Source organism: Cygnus olor, chromosome 8 (genome assembly GCF_009769625.2).
Source record: "Cygnus olor isolate bCygOlo1 chromosome 8, bCygOlo1.pri.v2, whole genome shotgun sequence".
In the NCBI taxonomy this organism is placed as follows: domain Eukaryota; kingdom Metazoa; phylum Chordata; class Aves; order Anseriformes; family Anatidae; genus Cygnus; species Cygnus olor.
Window position 1 is genome coordinate 23,220,807 of NC_049176.1, and position 18,206 is coordinate 23,239,012.

The 18,206-nt window shown below is 38.3% G+C and overlaps 1 protein-coding gene across 9 annotated transcripts in view; it reads left to right on the plus strand.

Moving 5' to 3' along the window:
• MAST2 (microtubule associated serine/threonine kinase 2) overlaps positions 1-18,206 on the plus strand; it is a 192,528-nt gene that overhangs the window by 148,517 nt on the left and 25,805 nt on the right. For all 9 annotated transcript variants that reach the window (XM_040565047.1, XM_040565048.1, XM_040565050.1 and 6 more), the window contains 8 exons: positions 481-556; positions 1,242-1,451; positions 7,487-7,588; positions 10,926-11,058; positions 13,175-13,236; positions 13,884-13,969; positions 15,897-16,105; positions 17,692-17,830. In XM_040565047.1, coding sequence (XP_040420981.1) covers positions 481-556; positions 1,242-1,451; positions 7,487-7,588; positions 10,926-11,058; positions 13,175-13,236; positions 13,884-13,969; positions 15,897-16,105; positions 17,692-17,830 — 1,017 coding nt within the window. The remainder of the gene's footprint in view (positions 1-480; positions 557-1,241; positions 1,452-7,486; positions 7,589-10,925; positions 11,059-13,174; positions 13,237-13,883; positions 13,970-15,896; positions 16,106-17,691; positions 17,831-18,206) is intronic.

Here is an 18,206-nt window from a genome sequence, read left to right on the forward strand (position 1 = left end):
GTAGCATGGTGTTCTTCAGACAAAGGAAAGCGAGTCTTCTCAAGGTCCTTGTTGCATTTTACTCCGCTCCTTTCCAGCACTAGAGACTCTGGAGGTAATAGGGATTTCTTCCTGTGCAGGTCTGCTACCATTACCGTGGAGGGCAGTAAGAGAACATGGGCAGTGACAGCACCTTTAACGAATGCACTTGTTTTTTTAACATGCTAGTGTGTTAGGGCTTGCATTCAGTGGAAATAGGTGGGTTGTCTGCCTGAGTTCTTGTGCGGACAGGAGGGTGAGCAGTTTTAGATGAGCTAGCTGTCACTTCTGGGGGGCTATGAACTGCCATTGCTTGGTAAGATTTCCTCTGAAGTTCTACATATAGCCATTACTGAAGGGAAGTCAAAGGGCTACAGTCAGTGCGGCAGTGACCAGCACTGGATTTTTGAGGGTTTTGATGTGATATCTGTAAATGATGATGTACTTTCTTTTCTCCTCTAGCCCGGGTCGCTCCCCAATTTCCTTTGACAGTGAAATAATAATGATGAATCATGTGTACAAAGAAAGGTTTCCAAAGGTAAGGAATCACTTTTTGAATAACGCATTCAATGAACTTGTGAGAAAGCTCGGTATTTATTTGTAGTACTTCCTGAGAAGGATCTCATGTCTCACCTCTGATTTCCAATTTTTTGTTTGTTTGTTTTAAAGCTGAATATTAAAATCTTTGGAATCAAGTTTTGAGAGTTAACATTTCACTGCAAGGAACATAGATATTTATTTATCCCAGAGCTGTCAATACGGTCATTCCTTTCTGCTTTACCACTAGTAAAAATAGATGTTTCTCTGGTGGCAGGATATCGGGGCTTATACTGAAAGGAATGACGTCTGTCTATTGCTCGGGGCAATGATTTTCAGATTTCGTGGTCTTGCCTACAAGTTCTGAGAGCTGCCTTGGATCTTACATCCTTATTGTGGAGACCCAGGGAGGAATGCAGCCTCAGAACCAAGTTATTTTTATAGTCATTTCCATTTTCAAAAAGTGTGTCCTCATTAAATGTTGCTGTTTGTTCTTGTGAACATAATTCTTGCCTATGGTATAATAATTTTATTCTAGGCAAAACACCATCATTGCATTTTGGACTATTTTCTAAGTCCAGTGCATTTTGGGATTGAGAATATATTACTTTAGTACCCTACTTGTTCATGTTTAGATTTTGGGATAGTAAAATTTTAAGAATAATTTGTTTATTCTGTACTCTTAGGCCACAGCGCAGATGGAAGAACGGCTGGCTGAGTTTATTGCCTCTAATGCTCCAGAGAACGTGCTGCAATTAGCAGATGGGGTCCTAAGTTTCATCCATCATCAAGTTATTGAACTGGCCAGAGATTGCCTAGATAAATCACGTGAAGGTCTCATTACTTCTCGGTACTTTTATGAGCTGCAGGAAAACTTGGAGAAACTTCTCCAGGATGTAAGTGCACTCTAGAAGTAGAATATATTACTTTGATTGAAACTTGAAAAAATAAGGCAGAGCTTTGATTTCAGGAGAGGCAGGATGAATTCCAGAGGAAGGGCAGCAGGTGGGGGTATCAGGAGACCTGAGTCGTTGATCTACCATGGGCAGATTTGAGCAAGTCACTTCACCTGTGTACTTCATTTGTATGAAAGTTAAATATGCATATGAGTAAGTCAAAGGCAGTCTTTGCCATTTATGAAAATTGGGTTCATACAGATGAAGGAAATTACTGAACTTTTCTTTCATGTACTTCAAGACTCTGAATGACTTATTAATTACAATAGTGCCTTCAAGGAGTGAAAACACCATAGTTTGTAGTGTTGCTATAAATTTTTCATAAAAGATTTTCTTGAGCTGAACTAATCCAGTTGTGGGGTTGTTTTTGGTTTTTTTTACTACTTCGATGTGTTTTGTGGTGTTCAAAGCATTTGAAAATACACAAGGGGGCACAATTTTAATGCGTGCTCAGTATGCTTCAGCTACTCATTAAAATCACTCTTTTCCTTTAAAATAATATTAACTTCAAAAAATCTCTTAGAATTTATGCTATAGCTGTTGTGAAGAGTTGGTGCTACTACTTATTGCTGGGTCCAGACCTCTGTTTGGGAACATCTTCCTAATCCTCTGCTTTGATTTAAGTAGACAGCAAGTTGAAAGTACAAGATTTATAAAGATCACAGGCTCAGATAACAAATATCGCTGAGATACCAAGAAACGCAGACCCTGAAATAATTTTTCTGTGATGATTCTTAATCTTTTTAATGAAGATGTGTTTACATGTCATTGACCAGTTTTCCAGTATGAATTGCACTAGTTTGTGCACCTCTGCCACTCTTTCCAGACGTTAGAAAGTGGTAGGTAGATTAAAATACTGTATTAATATACTACTGCTGTATTTAAAAGCTTTGTGAAAACTGCAGAATCTTCCTTTGTTTTAACTAAAGTTTTTAGCTACCACATTTATATGAGTGTGGCTGCAATTTCCCCGATATTTGTTATGCATGGGAAAAAAGAAATTACTCTTGTTTGTTCCTGTGGTGCTAAGCCTGAATGAGGAATGATTTTGACAGATCAAGAGAGGAAGAGAATATATTTCAAGGACCTGCATGGTTGTCTGCCTGTGGCATATCAGTAACCACTGCGGATGCATTTCTATAGTAAAAAATGTGTTTCCTGGTAAAAGTAGAGTTCTTTGGATGCGGTGTGGGAGTTTGACCGTAGCTTCCAGCATACAGGGCTGGAGAAATTGCATCTAGTCAAAGAAATTGTTCAGGATTCATGGTTTTTAAAGGAGGAAAATCTTTCTAGTGTCTGAAAGCGTGGCAGCAGAGCCTTTTTGGACAGCATAAGCAGCACGCAGGCACTGCTGCTGGATCCAGGGCTGGCTGGCGCAGGGGCTGACAGAGGCACGTGAGCACTGCTGCATGTTGCTGACAAGACTTGAAGCTGCTGTGGAGGAGCTGGAAGCAGGGTGCAGGGGTTTCCTGCAGCCAGATGAGCGTGTGTCATTAGGTCCATGTTGTATCTCCAGCGTCTGGAAGCAGGGTACCTGTGCACACAAGCTATGAAATAAGGAATCCAGGCACCTTTGGTCAGTGGTTTGTAAGCTGGAAAGCTTTCACTAGAAGTGGATGTGTATGTTTTGCAAAATAGCTTACATTTCAAGGGGTGCAAAGGGTCTACAGAGTATTTTACAGTGTCTTTTAAAGTATCTTCTGATAACGGATAGTTTAAGCTTGAAATTCTCCTGCTCCCAGACTTTTCTCCCTCCTTTGTATGTGGACTGTGATTTATTATACCCTAAGAAATTGAGAGAGCGATAGGTTAGGTCTGGCCACTCCACTCAGCCCTTTCAGGCCTGTCTTTTGGCCTGAAGAGGTTGATCAGGATTTCAGAGAAGGTGTGGGTCAGGTAAGCATGCTTTTTCCTTTCCTTCCCTTTCCCTCAGAACAAGTCCTCAATATATACCTTCTTAAGTGGCCTTTTCCCTTTGGTGCTGTATTCATTATTCTGCTACTCCCAAGCGCAGGGGAGAATGTCACCGAGCGGTTACTGCGTGAGGTACAGCAGTCATCCCTCTGCTTGCTCAGTAGCTGACATCGGGGCTGCTCTGACCTCTTCCTCCTCAACATCTTCTTCAGGGTGTGGGTGAGAGAAGTTCTCAAGTGTAATTAATTTACTTTAGGAACTAAGGGGGACTAGGGATGATTGAAAGGAAAGCTTGGAGAGACAAAGGAGGCAAAACAGGGCAGGAAGAAGGAGACGGAGAAATGAACGCCAGCACAGGAAGGTCCATGATTTCCTTCCATGTCTTTTTTTTTCCTGTGCATATTTTCTTGTCTTTTGGTTATATTCTGATACTTTAAAATCCATCCCCCACACCCCAAGAAACTTTTTTTGAGGACTCACCTAAAACACCAGAAGCTTGGAGTTGAAATTAGAGTATCCCAAACTTAGGGCAGGGTCCTTAGCTCTGATTACCTTGTTAAGGTATCAAGCAGAGCAGTACTTTATATAAATAAGACCATCTGGAATCTCAAAAAAAAAAAAATCTCTTTCACTTGGCCAGTAGTATGGCCTTTGCAGTAGGATATATAGTTTTTGGCCTTTCCAGTAGGATGTATAGTTTTATGCTATATTTTTACAAGATACAGAAAGACTGGGAAGATGATTTATTGGTCAATAAGGAAACAAGCAGCGCTGGGCCAGGAACTGGCAGGAATACCCATGGATTTTCATAAGAGTTTTACTGTGAAATTCACACAGGAATTTCAAGCCACAGAAAGAAAAAACTATTTAATGTGTTGCAGTTTGAGGCTACTTTATGTTGTAAAAATGTATTCATAAAATAGAGTAATTGGGTATGTAAATAATGAGCTGTTTAAATATGCCAAACCAGAGAGCTTTTAAAGTTTTTAGATCCTGGCTTTTGTAATAAAATACCAACAAATCTCATTAGTTCTGGCAAATGAGATATTTTCTCGTTTGGAGCGTGAAATATTGTCTTTTAGCCAGAGAAACCTATTGCTTATTGCATCACTGAAATGATCCTGAAGTAAAAATGAATTTAATAGATTTTCTTTATTTTGGAAAGCGTGGACTTGGATGCCACACTTCACATTTAAAGAAAATATATTGAAAAATAACAGAAAGTACTTATGAAAAAGAACAGGGCATTTGATTCTTTATCTGTTACCTTAGGGGTTGGGTTAGAGGATGGAACAGGAGCTCAAGCTCCTTTGAAGTAAAAGGTTATAGTCAGTTGTTTACTTGGCTCCATTGACTAAATGACAAAGACAAGGTAAAACTAGCCAAAAGTTGAATGGCTTTTGTGTAGGTTAAGCCAGTTGGAGGTAAGGAAATGAAGAATTACAGGTGTGTTTCTGTGCATGGAACAAAAGCAAAGAGGAGGGAATTAGTATTGTACTATGTTGACTGATACAGCACATTGGAAAATTGATATTCTGATTGGAATTGCTTTCTTAATGTGAGCCTGAGCGTAAATTTATTGGTTCTTGGCATTGCAGGTCTATTGTTTTGGTTTCCATCAGTATATTAGCTCAATTACAGTGTTGTGACTTGCATATCCCAGTTATTGGTCCTGCTGAACCCCAGGGGAGGACAGTGATTTTAATTTCATGCCCCAGTAGCTCCAGTTAGTGACGGATGGGTCTTTCAGATAAGGGAATCGGTTTGTAAATTACCCGTTGCTACCTCCTGTACCTGTGTCACTGGCAATGTGTGGAGGAATGGCATCAGCCTCTACCCACAACCCCATAGCTTCTCCCTCCTCCCCTCTGGAGGCGGGGGGGGGGGGAACCCTGAAATGACACCAGCAACCTTCAGACAAGCATGTCGTCATTGGGAACTGCTAATTAGGTGGCATGCATCATCCCAAGGCACATGGAAGCGGTGGGCAGAGCCGTGCTATATAACCCCGTCTGCTTTCGAGATACTGTCATCGGGACAGATGGTAAACAAGACGTCTGTAGAGATGTCTGGACTATCCTGTGAGGGGAGGAAACAAGAAGAAGCAGTGTTGCTGAGGATCTTGGAAGAGCAGCGCTGTGCAGAGATGATGGCTGAGTGGCTGTTACAAGTTGTGTTTGATTTTTGTAATCCTCTACTCTGCTCTTTTTTTTTTTCTTTTCTTTTGCTTTTCTTTCTCATTTGGCAGTCATGGTCTAGCTTTTCATTTTCAAAACAGACACCTGATTAAGTTAGTTAAATTTTTAAATTATTTGCCTAAATTGCAGAAGATGAGAAAGAGAGAAAGCAAAAGGACTTGATTTAAAAGGATGTTTGCTTCAACAGTATAAACAGATGCAATAAATAAAAATATTGTTTTTTGCATACTATGTGGGGGAGAAAGAGGACGTTCCAATTGCATGGCTCATATTTCAAATAATACAAAGTTGTCGATGTTTTATTTATTCATGGCAAAGCAGCTAACCCCTGGTGATCTGGAATGGCTTTTCAGCTATGAAAGCATTAATTTCTTCATAGAATTCATATTTTAGCTCGTAAGTTTGGGTAATGCATTAAGGGGCACAGAGTGAATACTAATCACCTTCATTTTCATCATTTTCTATTTTACAATGAGAAAATACTATTTAGAAGAAAATCTCAACTTATTTCAGTGTTTTCAAAATATTCTTTAGAAGACTTTTATAACCAGGAAGCATCTCTGATACTGTTTGTAGATGATGAACTAGCACTTATGTAGTTTTCTTCAAGGTTAAAATTCTAGCACTACCTTATCACTGCTGAAGTAATGTTTCTTATTCTGACCTTTGTCAAAATGAGAAATAATAATTTTGTTGGTTTGGTAACAAAATTACATATATTTAAAAATGCTGCCTTTTTCTAGCTTCTGTGTTTTTATTGTTCTTTTAGGTGGCTGACTGTGTTTTGGTTTCTCAACAGTATATTTCTTTTTCTTAGATGGTTTAATGAACAATCCTAAATGAACCTTAAAGTTTCTTTCTGCTTGCATTCATGTTGATAAAATATCATTCCTATAAGCAGCTACTGGCTCATTGTCAGTATAAACACATTGGTGAAGTTCAGGACTTTAAATTTGTGTCTGTGCTAAAGCCTAATTTTTTGACCTTGGAAAGCAATAGCTATACTTCATTTCGGAGTTTTTTTCATGTCATTGGAACTATCTTTTATCACCCTATAACGAAATACTATTTTACTTGTGTTCCAGGACTTGTAACAATATTGTATTTGAGCAAAAAAGAGTAATTTGAGGGGTGGGTGGGTATTGTTGGTCAAATTTGCCCGTGTTTCTTACATTACCCATTTTAATGCATTTTTTTGTTATAAAAAAGACATCCCTTCTTTGTGCACGCACACACACATTAACCTTGAAGCTAAGCATTGAATTTGTACTGAAGTCCAGTAAATTAAAAAGAGTGGGTGAGAATAAATTCTCTGAATTAGCTTTCTATATGTTCTTTGCTTTGCTTGTGTGCTTGGTACAACAGAGCATTCAATACAATGCTGTAGTTGTTCAGCAGGATTTATGAAATTAAATCAAAAGAAAATAAGTTTAGGATTTTCATGAATATGAACAAAAGTAGTACAAATTCCGTCTGAAAGCACAGCCTAAAAATGTGTAGCTGCTGGTCATTTTCTAGATTTTGGTATCATATGGATGGTAAAATTGGAAGAATCGATATTGCTGTTTTCATTTAAAAACAAAACAAAAACCACATCATATCTAATGTAACTGATGGGTGATATAATGCAAATAGAGCCTTTGAAATTTCTCTTGCGTGATAAAAACAGTCAGTTGTAATGGCAAAGCTATATGTAACTTGGTATCCTTGAATGAGCTGAGATTGCAGCCTGACCTGACTCGGCCATGCCTTCGCTGCCGAATTGCAGTTACTGAGCTGGTGGTTCCTCTGTGATCAGCATTTGACATATAAAAATGAAGAGTTCACTGCTAGGACCATAATGGGATCCTTTGCTCTCCACAGGCCCACGAGCGATCGGAGAGCTCAGAGGTTGCCTTTGTTACCCAACTTGTGAAGAAGCTGATGATTATTATTGCACGACCCGCTCGCCTGCTGGAGTGCCTGGTAAGTATGGTTCTCAGGAGAGCACATGTGTGATCTGAAGTCTGGTGTGTGTTTGGGGAGATAAGGAACACAAGATCTTCAAGAGAAAACTTTAAATTCTGATGAAAACATTGATGAAAAATAATTTCTTTTTTTTAAAGTCCCGTCTTTTGCATTAATATGGAATTATCTTCACATTGGAGTGTCAGCTGCAACAGTGGCTAGTTGGGTTTTAGTGTAAAGGTTATGTCTGAGGGGCCAGATGTAGCTTTTGGCATCATTTCATGCAGCATCACACCACCTGATATTCCTCAGGGTGTTAGTAGGTACAGTGAAGAGTGTGTAAGTGTATGGTTTGTGTAGACATTGTGGTGATTATTGATTATAGAGCTCAGTTCTGTGTCTGCATTTCAAAAGGATGTTGAAAAACTGGTGAGAGTGTAGGGAAGAGTCACAAAAAAATTTTTGAGGGCTGGAGGAGGTATCACAAACCTACAGTTGAAATTTGTGAACTAGCAGGATGAAATTCCCTGGCCTGCGTTATGTGAGAGGTACAAGCACACAATCTAGTTGTTTTTTCTGGACGTGAAAACGACAGAAGCTACATCCGACTGAGACATTACACAAGGTGGCTGAATTAGGAGTCTGTGGCTGGTATAGATGTGTAGTTAACAGGTTGAGGGCAGCAGTGTGCCCGCAGTTGACATTTCTCACTGGAGTCACTAGAAGATAAATGAGTTTTGCAGAGCTTTCTTTGGCAAGGTGGACCGGAGGGGTCCAACCTTTCCAGTGATACCAGTTGTTGTAAACACCTGCTGAGATTCTGTGAACCAGTAGACTTCAGAGAGTTCCCTAATTCCTCTGCCCTGACCCATGGCCATCAGAGGGATTGCTTTGCTGGGAACCCTATAGCGCAAGGAAGGCAGGAAGCCTTGGTAAGTTTTGTGAACTCATCTCTATACCTGGAAGCACTTTCAAACTCAAGTCAGCTTCTAGCTGCAGATCAATAGGTCTCCAGGGTCATCCACTATCTTCTGTACCCCATGTTCTGCAAAGTGCAGGAGAGCAGGTGGGAGCAGTAAAGTCATTGAGATATGAGTAATGAACTCCAAAGCACGTAGTGACAACCTTGAAAATGCAGTGGCTGGTCTTTAAAGTGTAAAAATAATGTTTGGCTTTATATATTAGTCTTTCAATTTTTTTAAGCTTTATTGGCTTTCTAGCAATTTTTTCCATATATGTAATTCTGCTGACGTGAAGACTTAAGCATTAATGTTCCTTTTATCCTATAAAAGAGCGACAACTATGGCAATGGATAGTCTACCATTTAAATAGCTTGTGAACTACATTTTATTTTTATTTTGTAGCATAATTTTTTTGTAATCTAGTCTTTAACTTCATTGTTTGTGAATTTATAGACACGTTCTAAGAATTACTATTAATGTTAACTTCAGTAACACAGCTCGTTCTTAATTCTGCCTTGTAAATGAAACGACTGACCACATAGGCAGTGGTTGGGATGGATGTGATTGTTGTGATGGGAGTGAAGGCATGTAATTATTTTAAACTTCAGCTACTTGGCTTCAGTCTTTGTGTTACATGTTGGACAGTGAAAGGTTTTTTATAGAATCAGTAGAATATGTATAAAAATGTATAGAACATGAATATATATTCATATATATAAATATGAAAGATGTATATAAGATAAGATGTATATATATATGATATATATAGAAATATATAGAATATGTATAAAATATATACATTTGTTTGTATAGAATTTGTTTATAGAATGTTTGTTTATGAGTTTCTGGGGCTTCAAGAAAATCATGTGTTTTGTGCATCATTGAAACCATCTTTTGGGAAAAGTATGTAATTTGTTGTTTTTTTTCATATTGTTTTTCGATAGCACTTCCCCCCCCCTTAGTAGGGACCATTCTTCTCCATTTAACTAAAACTGTACGCAGATAATAAAATAAATCTACTACAAAGAAGGCAGAAGTGGAATTTACTTCATTTTTGTACGCTTGATTTTTTTTTGTCACCAGACATTTATTTTCTTCTGTCCTTTACTCACCAATGAATGCCCTACAGTTGTATCTTGAAAAATCCTTCCCTGACTCCACCTTCCCTCCCACCTTGTTCTCTAAATTATGTTGCAGTGCTGTTGATCACATCTCTCCCACAGTCCTCTGTGATCCCTGCTGTCTTCCACCTCTCAGATAGTTGACTAATTCTTTTCCAGATAATTTAGAAGAGAACTTTGTTTCTTGCATTGTTACTGTCTTTGGTTGATGGATGTATTGAGGCAGCATTGCTTAGCGTAATCAAGAAAAAGCATCTTCTCTGTTTCTCTAGCCATTCAAATATCTTTATATCATCATTTTCTCTGACTTTTTTTCTTGTTCACAGTTCTGTACTCTCTTTTCTGTCATACCGCTGACCATACTCACATCCATTCTTTTCTGATAACCTTCGCTGCTTCCCTTTTTCCCCTCACATATCACAAGAAAATTTTTTGAAGAGTTTTGCTCATTGATGGTAAATAATAAAGTTTGCAGGGCAGAAATAAGGTTATTTAGTGATCTTACTTCTAAGCAGCAGTGCTCTTGCACCTAGATATTGTCTTTTATTTCCAATTGTATCTATTGGTGTAGTAAAAATGATCATACCTGCTTATAACCTTTGCTTTCCTCAGAGATCCAGTACACCAACCTGAGCTGATATAATCTCCTCTTTACCCTTTAATAGTATTTCTTACGTAGAAAGTGAAATATTCTCTGCTGGTAGACTAATAATTACTATTTTATTAACAATTCTATTAGTTATTTCTAAGGTTGGGACAGTTAAAAGTGAGGTGGACAGGTGAATGGTTTGATCAGAAGTGATATTTGAAAGCAGGAGAGGTTCATACTGGCTTAACTCCTCTGTCAGACAGAGGCAGCAGAAGAGGGCACCTCAGTCCTCATCACCTTTCATGGCAGAGCTCAGAGACAAAATTAGGAGGTGGATCCAGGTTAATGTTTGCATTTTTATGACCTCATTATCCGATAGTCTGGTTTTGGTTCATAAAATTCCTACAATCCTTCTCATGTTTTGAATGGCAAATCTAAGCCAGTGGATGTCCACCAGGCTGTAAAGGCATAGCGTTTTTGCAGAACAGGTTGGAGTGCATTGACTTGCTTGTTGTACTATAAATGTTTAGCATTGCAGCTCAACCCAGAATTAGCTTTGGATGTTTCTGAGGAATCCAGATGATTCAACCCATGCTCTTTCTCTCCAATGTCAGAGAAACCTTTCATAACTGTAAAGCTGAATCATTTACACCCCATACCCCTTTCTCTCCACCTTTCTGCAGGAGTTTGATCCTGAGGAGTTCTACCATTTGTTAGAAGCTGCAGAAGGCCATGCCAAGGAAGGGCAAGGAATTAAATGCGACATTCCTCGTTATATTATCAGCCAGCTGGGACTTACCAGGGATCCCCTGGAGGGTGAGAACTCCTGTTTTGTACTCTCCAAACTACTGAAAGGATAACCAAATCTCCAGATACTGACTCCTGGCCACTACATAGCTAAAGGAAGCTTTTATTTTATTGGTTTAATTTCTAAGCCATTTGTCCTTATCTTCCTGTTTGTTGTCAAATTCTAGATTGTCTTTTCCAGCCCCTTGTCTCAAAGGAGCATTGCTGGGGTAAGGATCACACATCAACAGTGACAGTTCTTTACTTATGGTGTTAATAATGTATCCTTGGATTATAGCTGAAAAAATGTTAGAAAATGGCTTTATGGTTTAACTGCTTTCTCTGTGCTGCTGGGCAGTAAAAGTAAGTTCACTTGTTATTTCTGTTCAGCCACTGCCTGACTGACTACTAGTGGGTTGGTTGGAAAGGATTTGGTCATCCCATTTGTTGGCCTCACTGGGAAAAGTTGTGACTTCCCAGGGACCAGGACCATGAAACCAGGACTAGTATGACTTTTTTTAAGTGGAGATGCCTGTATTTTTACATCTTGCATAGCAGTGAAACCAAAAAAGAGTGAATTATAACCAGCACAGTATGTCATCAGAGTAGGAGGAGGAGTGCCTTGTTGCACGGCCTGATAGTTACTGAGTACTTCATGTGAAAATAGCAACAATATTGGTGCATGATTCACTGAAGAGTGCATATATTTTCAATTTTCTAAAGTAGATGCAGTGTAAACATAATGTCAGTTAATGAGTAGTTCACTTGGATATAAAAGTTTTTATTTCTGCTCCCAAAAGATATTTTTTCAAACAGTTTATGATAATTAACACAAGTTTATACTCAGAGAAAATCTAGTTTGTGATGAAGAGGATTTATTTTACACTTTATGGGTTTTAGAAATGTTGGATATTGCACTTAAACATTTGATACATTTTTAAGGGGTCATAAACATTTGCTTTCTACCTGTTACAAAGTCTGATAAGGTCTATGAAATTACAGTGCTTTTCAGGCACTGTATGAGTAATGTTTAGAAGAAAGTAGCAGCTTTTCTGCTAGGTCCCAGAATTATATATAGTAAAATGAATATGCTGTAAATGTACAGAGCCCCAGAAGATCCTGACTTCGGAATTCAACAGTTAATATTTTTGTCTGGCACTCTGCTAGCTTACTCTCTTCTCCTATGACAAGTTTTACGAGCATGCATGGCTTGCTCAGCAACAATAGAAAGTGTGACAGAGATTGGAGATTGCTGCAGAATATTTCAGTGATTGAACTGTACTTTTTGTTTTCCCTAGAGAGCATAATTTTACCATAAATTAGTAGTCTGGATAGGACTAGTTTAACTTCTACGGTGTTTACTCGAATGACAGTGACAGGTTGACTTCAAGTGAAGAGCTCTTCGGGAAAATTTCTACCAAAGATTGCTAAATGCAATTTAATAGCATTTGTTGAAATCTGACATTAAAGGGAAATTTTCCTTTGATCCCTGTCATGGGAGAGAACCTTTCCATCACTAATTCCCCTTACTAAAGTCAAATTTTCTTTAGAAATGTGTGGAGATGTCAAGGTGCCTTATTTCCTTTCTGTAAGGAGGGCACCCAGAAATGTCAATGATGTCTGTTTAGAGACTAGTAGCTAATGTAGGATTTGGTTCTGTAAAGTCTATAGCATCTCCTAAGACAGCTGAGTAGCCTAAACTAACTGAATTTCTCACAGTTTGCTGCTGCTCAGCATTTTGCAGAATCGTACACATTTCATGGGGAGAGGTTGTTTGAAATGTAATTTTTTTTCTTTTCTGGAGTACAGAGGTGCCACCATCTTTATGCATGGAGTAGGTTTTAACATAAACTAGCAGGCAGTTTCCTTAAACTTGCATTTGTTGCTTTTACTTATTGTAGAAACCATCTACAGTAAGTGATGCTGAGATTAGGACAATTAATTATATTCATCTTTATATAAAATGCCGCTTACAATTTACAAGATGTTAAAGGTTAGCACTGTATAATTGGGGTGACTTTTTACGGGGGGAAGTATGTCCTTCATAATCTACAAGCACCTCTTAAAATCCTGTTTGTCTTGTACAAACAAAGAGAATAGTGTTTGATTGAGATCATTAGGAGTAATCTCTCCCCTTTCTTTTCAGAAATGGCCCAGCTGAATAGCTATGACAGCCCAGACACTCCTGAGACAGATGATTCAGTCGAGGTAAAGCAGTAATACACTCATACTGTCTAGCACATTTTTTTTTCCCCTGGAAAGAAGTAGTCTACAATAAAGAATTAATTATAACGCAGTGGAATTTTAAATTAAAAAAAAAAAGCGCTGACATTCAAAAGCACTAAAGTATACACTCATAACAACGTGCAAATCTCTACTGTGGAGGTGAAATGCATAAAAGATGCAAACAGACGTTTATCATCAAATTTTGTTGATGTTTCTTTGGAGTTGCAAACAAAAATCGTTTGGAGAAACTCTTTGTATTTGCATTTGTAAAACGTGATGGGAAATGAAAAGAGATGAATTTAGTTACAACTGCTGGAAAAATGTAGTTATACAACTCAATAGGTTTCAAAGATCCCTAGTTTTTTAGTTTATCGGTATTTTAAATATGTAGTTATGGAAAGGTCTGAATCTTATAGTCCAGTGATTTTCTGTGCAAGTACTTGCAGAGGAAATCTGCAAGGCTGCTAGGGATACAGATGATTATCCTGAAACTGAGGACTCCAGAGCTTTAGAAATGGTTTGAGTTTGGGTAAATGCTGCTTAAAGAAGAAAAGGACAAAAGAGTGAAGTATAGAATGAAGTCACTTCTGTTCTCAATTTCCTTTTTTTTTTTTGTCTTCTTTCCCCAGAGCCGTGGAGCCTCTGTCCAGTCAAAGAAAACTCCATCTGAAGAAGAGTTTGAAACTATTAAACTGATCAGTAACGGTGCTTATGGGTAGGGCTTTTTAGGCTTTGCTTTAAAAGAAAATACTATTATCATTCTACACAGTAAAGGGTTATTACAAAGTTAGGCAAATTACTGTTTTCTGTTGGGTCCAAAGTATAAAGAATTTTGCCTAGGTCTTGGTTCCATACTTGTGATGTCTTCTGCATTCTTGTGAGATATGCCATTTCTTTCATGTTCTCAGGGTTTCTTAGGCAGTACCCCCTGTACCTGGAAGTATTTCCTGGCTGTGAAGGTCTTAACGTTGTGCTGAACTGGCATCCAGCTTCCAGATTATTGGTTGCTTGTAAAAATAAATTGCCCCACGTTAAAGCTTTCAGAATATTGTATTCCTAATCCCTTTGTGGCACAAATTTGCTGAAGCCCTTCCAAGCTGTGGCCTCAAATCTGTTCTTGTAGTAATTATTTCTGCAGCACCTTTTTGTGGTAGGTAGGTAAAATATAGACACTTCAGTACCTTGGCTTGAGATGACAAAAATGTTTTCCCAAAACATTGTTTCTAGGAGAAATATCGTCACTTAGTTTATTTTGGAATTTCCTAAACAATAGTTTGTTTTGAGTCTGAGAAAATTATTTTGTACCCCTTTCTTTATTGTATATCAAAGCACCCTACCTGCAGTTCCTTTCATGCTAAGTGTTTAAGTCCTGTGATTTCTGTGAGGGTAAAATTCTGTAGTTGCAAATGTTTTTGATGACTCATTCAAGCAGCAGGAATGTTGAGAAAGAAGTTGTTTATAGTTTTGCATTCTTCCGTGTGTTCAGATTATCTGTGTAACGTGGCTGTTTGTGAGCACTTGAAATACCAAGATAAATGCTAAAATTATATTGGGGATAATGTGAGAAGTAATGGAGTAAGAGTGCTATTAGATTTTATTCATTGAAGAAAACAGAATGAAGCTGGTCAGTTAAAATTGTAACTGATCATCCAAACTTATCCTGAATTTTAAAGATGATTCCTGAACTCCTTGCAGTTCATAAATCATTATGAATTATTTTGATTAGGCCATAACTATGAATAGTGATTCAGTAGGTTATAACAACAAAACTTAAGCCAGCATGTGCTTGAGTGTTTTGTAGAAGTGGGTGCTTAGTTAACAGCAACTTGGTTTTTATTTTAAATTGTGGAAAAAGTGTAGGTGTATTTTTTAGTCTATGAAGACACAATGGAGCAGGTTTGAAGCACTGTATTGTTAGACAAGAAGCTTTTTATGTTTTCAGTCACATTTCTGCACAGCCCCCGTGATTTAAAAATAACTTTGTAAAATGTGGGGAGATGTTGTAGTTCTCCTGTTACTCATTCCTGTCTTTATATTTGGGTGTATTTCACAGTCAGCTGCTTGTGAGACACAATACCATGTTAAATGCAATATACTCCAGAGAGAAGGAAGCAAGCATTGATTCAGAAACGCAGGCAAACCGGATGAAAATTTCATTTGCAAACTGTGTTACTAATGTGCAGGAATCTAATGATCTGCAAATGATAGAAATGTAAGAGATACTGAAGGAAATCCCTTGTGACAGTGTTGCATCAATTAACTTTATGGAGCTTGGAAAGAAATCATGCTGATTTCATATATTTTGGATGTTTTTTAGTGAAATAGTGACTATAGTATTGAAAAATACAAGCCTCATTGCATTGACACTTAAGGAAGTCTGTGACATTTGTGCCTGAATTATCTCCTTGTTAGTCACATCAACAAAAATGCTCCTGAATTCAAAAAGGCAGAGTAGCTTTTGGAAGGAAGCATGATAGGTCTCCTTTTTGAGGGGAGTTTGGCAATGAGATGGGATTTTATAGAGTCACAGGTATGTCTTGTCAGGATCCATTCAAAACGGTTACCATCCACTGTTTGTTTTTTGTTTTTTAAATAGTTCAAACTGAAAATGGAACTTTTGCTCTTGGTATGTGGTTTTCTAGAGCGGTGTATTTGGTGCGACACAAGACCACCCGTCAACGTTTTGCCATGAAGAAGATCAACAAACAGAACCTAATTTTGAGAAACCAGATCCAGCAGGCTTTTGTCGAGAGAGATATCTTAACATTTGCTGAGAACCCCTTTGTAGTCAGCATGTTCTGCTCCTTTGAGACCAAGCGCCATCTGTGCATGGTTATGGAGTATGTGGAAGGTATGTTTGTCATCATCTACACCTGCAAAGCACATACACATAATGAGTCTCATTATAAAAGATGCAGTTTCTAAGCGACTTATAAGATGTGTACTTTTGGGTGTAACATCGATGAGCACACTGCTCTGACTGCAATAGGGAGGAAGAACAACTTATGTGTGCTATTTCTTTCTTCGTGTCGAGTGAGGTCAGTCAGCCCTGCAGCAGCACGGGAGATCATGATGCCCTTTTAGGGAGGAGTATATGGACTGCTTGGGCTGAGCTGGAGAAATGTGAGTCATTCTGCCCCTAGTATGGTTTTGTATAAGGAGGTACTCCAGTTGTGAATCTCTGTGACTAACACAGCATGATTGCAGTGGAGCTGAGGAAACATAAAGCCACATGTAGAAAAGTTGTAGGGGTCAAGAAGTCATCATGAGCTTTCCAGTCCTTACTGGAAAGACATTCTCCTGCTCTCCTGTGTGATGGCACGGCAAGATTCATTGCATACTTGCTTGGCATTAGAGAAAGGTAGTTAAGAAACATCACCAAGTGACACAGTCTTTGTTCCTTACCAGCCTTTTAAAAATACTGTGCTGCTTTGTTGTTTGCTTTTTTTCCTTACTTACTGGATTTGATTTGATTTGTTTTGATTTATTTTATTTTATTATTTATTTATTTATTTTATTAAATTTTTTTTATTGCAAGTGATATATTTCCTCTGGTGAAGAGAACTAATTTCTTATGCCTGGCTTGCTTGACTGAATGTTTGTGGGAAGTAAACTTATAGTTATCGTGTTAGTGCTCTTTCAGATAAATCAATGCAATGACAACAGATGTATTGACATAAAAAAAATATTAATGCCTGTTTGCAAGTAGAGATGAAGGTTGAATGAAATGTGTGGGCAGTATTCCTTCAGAAGCTTGAATTGAGGACCCACATACTTATTTTCGTGGGTACCATTGTATCCAATGGTGTGGCTGCTTCTCCATGCATGGGGAGAGCCAGGTAGTAGTCTTAGTATTTGCTTACTACTTTAAGAAGCTTGTATATCAGAAGTAGTGTCTGTCACAGTGGTGGAAAGCAAAGAAATTTATACAGTGGCAAAATGGTCATGAACAGTCCTTCCTTCAAGGCTTGCTTACAGTTGGGAAACAGCATCTGTACTTATGTACTGTATTTATTTGAGATAAATATTTCTTGCTTTCCTGAGCCATACAGAAATTAACAGAAGTGCATTGGAGAGAAGGTTTATCCTGATGTGTTTTACTGATAATGAAGATGAGGCCAGAGGAGTCTCAGTTCTACTCTTCAATCACAGTTTATTTTTTCAGCTGTTCAGCACTCGGTGGTGTTTTTTGTGTTGTGCCATTTTGGAAGAGAACAGGCATACCAAGCATACCTGCATCTCAGTTTTCCTAAGATTTTAATGTTTATTTGAAGCTCAAGACAGCGTTGAGAGACAGTTTTAGAATTTGGGGTAATAGGGTTGAGATACAAAGCCTTTAGGAAACTCACTCTAGTCACCTAGTATTGTAGTCCCGTAGCTGTTCTTTGTTACTGGTATTTGCTATTTCACTGTGCCATATTTGCAACTTTTTTCTAGGAGGTGATTGTGCTACACTTCTCAAGAACATTGGTGCCCTACCTGTTGACATGGCGAGGATGTATTTTGCCGAAACTGTTCTAGCATTGGAGTACCTACACAATTACGGGATCGTTCACCGTGACCTAAAACCTGATAAGTAAGTCTTCAGCTCTTCAGAAGCTAGAGGAAGAGAGACAGTTCTTTGGAGGCTCTCTACATGGGCAGGAGGATGTGGGGGCTAGAAACGGTGGAGATTTTTGATGGCATCTAACATGCAGGAAGTTTTAGGGATTTGCTACTGATATACAGAACCAGACAGGCACTGAGAAAGAGTAGGAAGAATATTTTCAAATATTATCTTGAAGCTATTGCTGCATTGGTGAAATATGGCAGAAGGCAGCCTGATTTCCGGCTGCCTTAGCAGCTCTGTGAGGTTCAGTTGCATGGGAGGTTCCAGGTGTTTGATGGAGCTGTAATGCTGAGAATATGCTTAGCATTATCTTGTATTCTTCTTCTTCTTCTTTTTTTTTTTT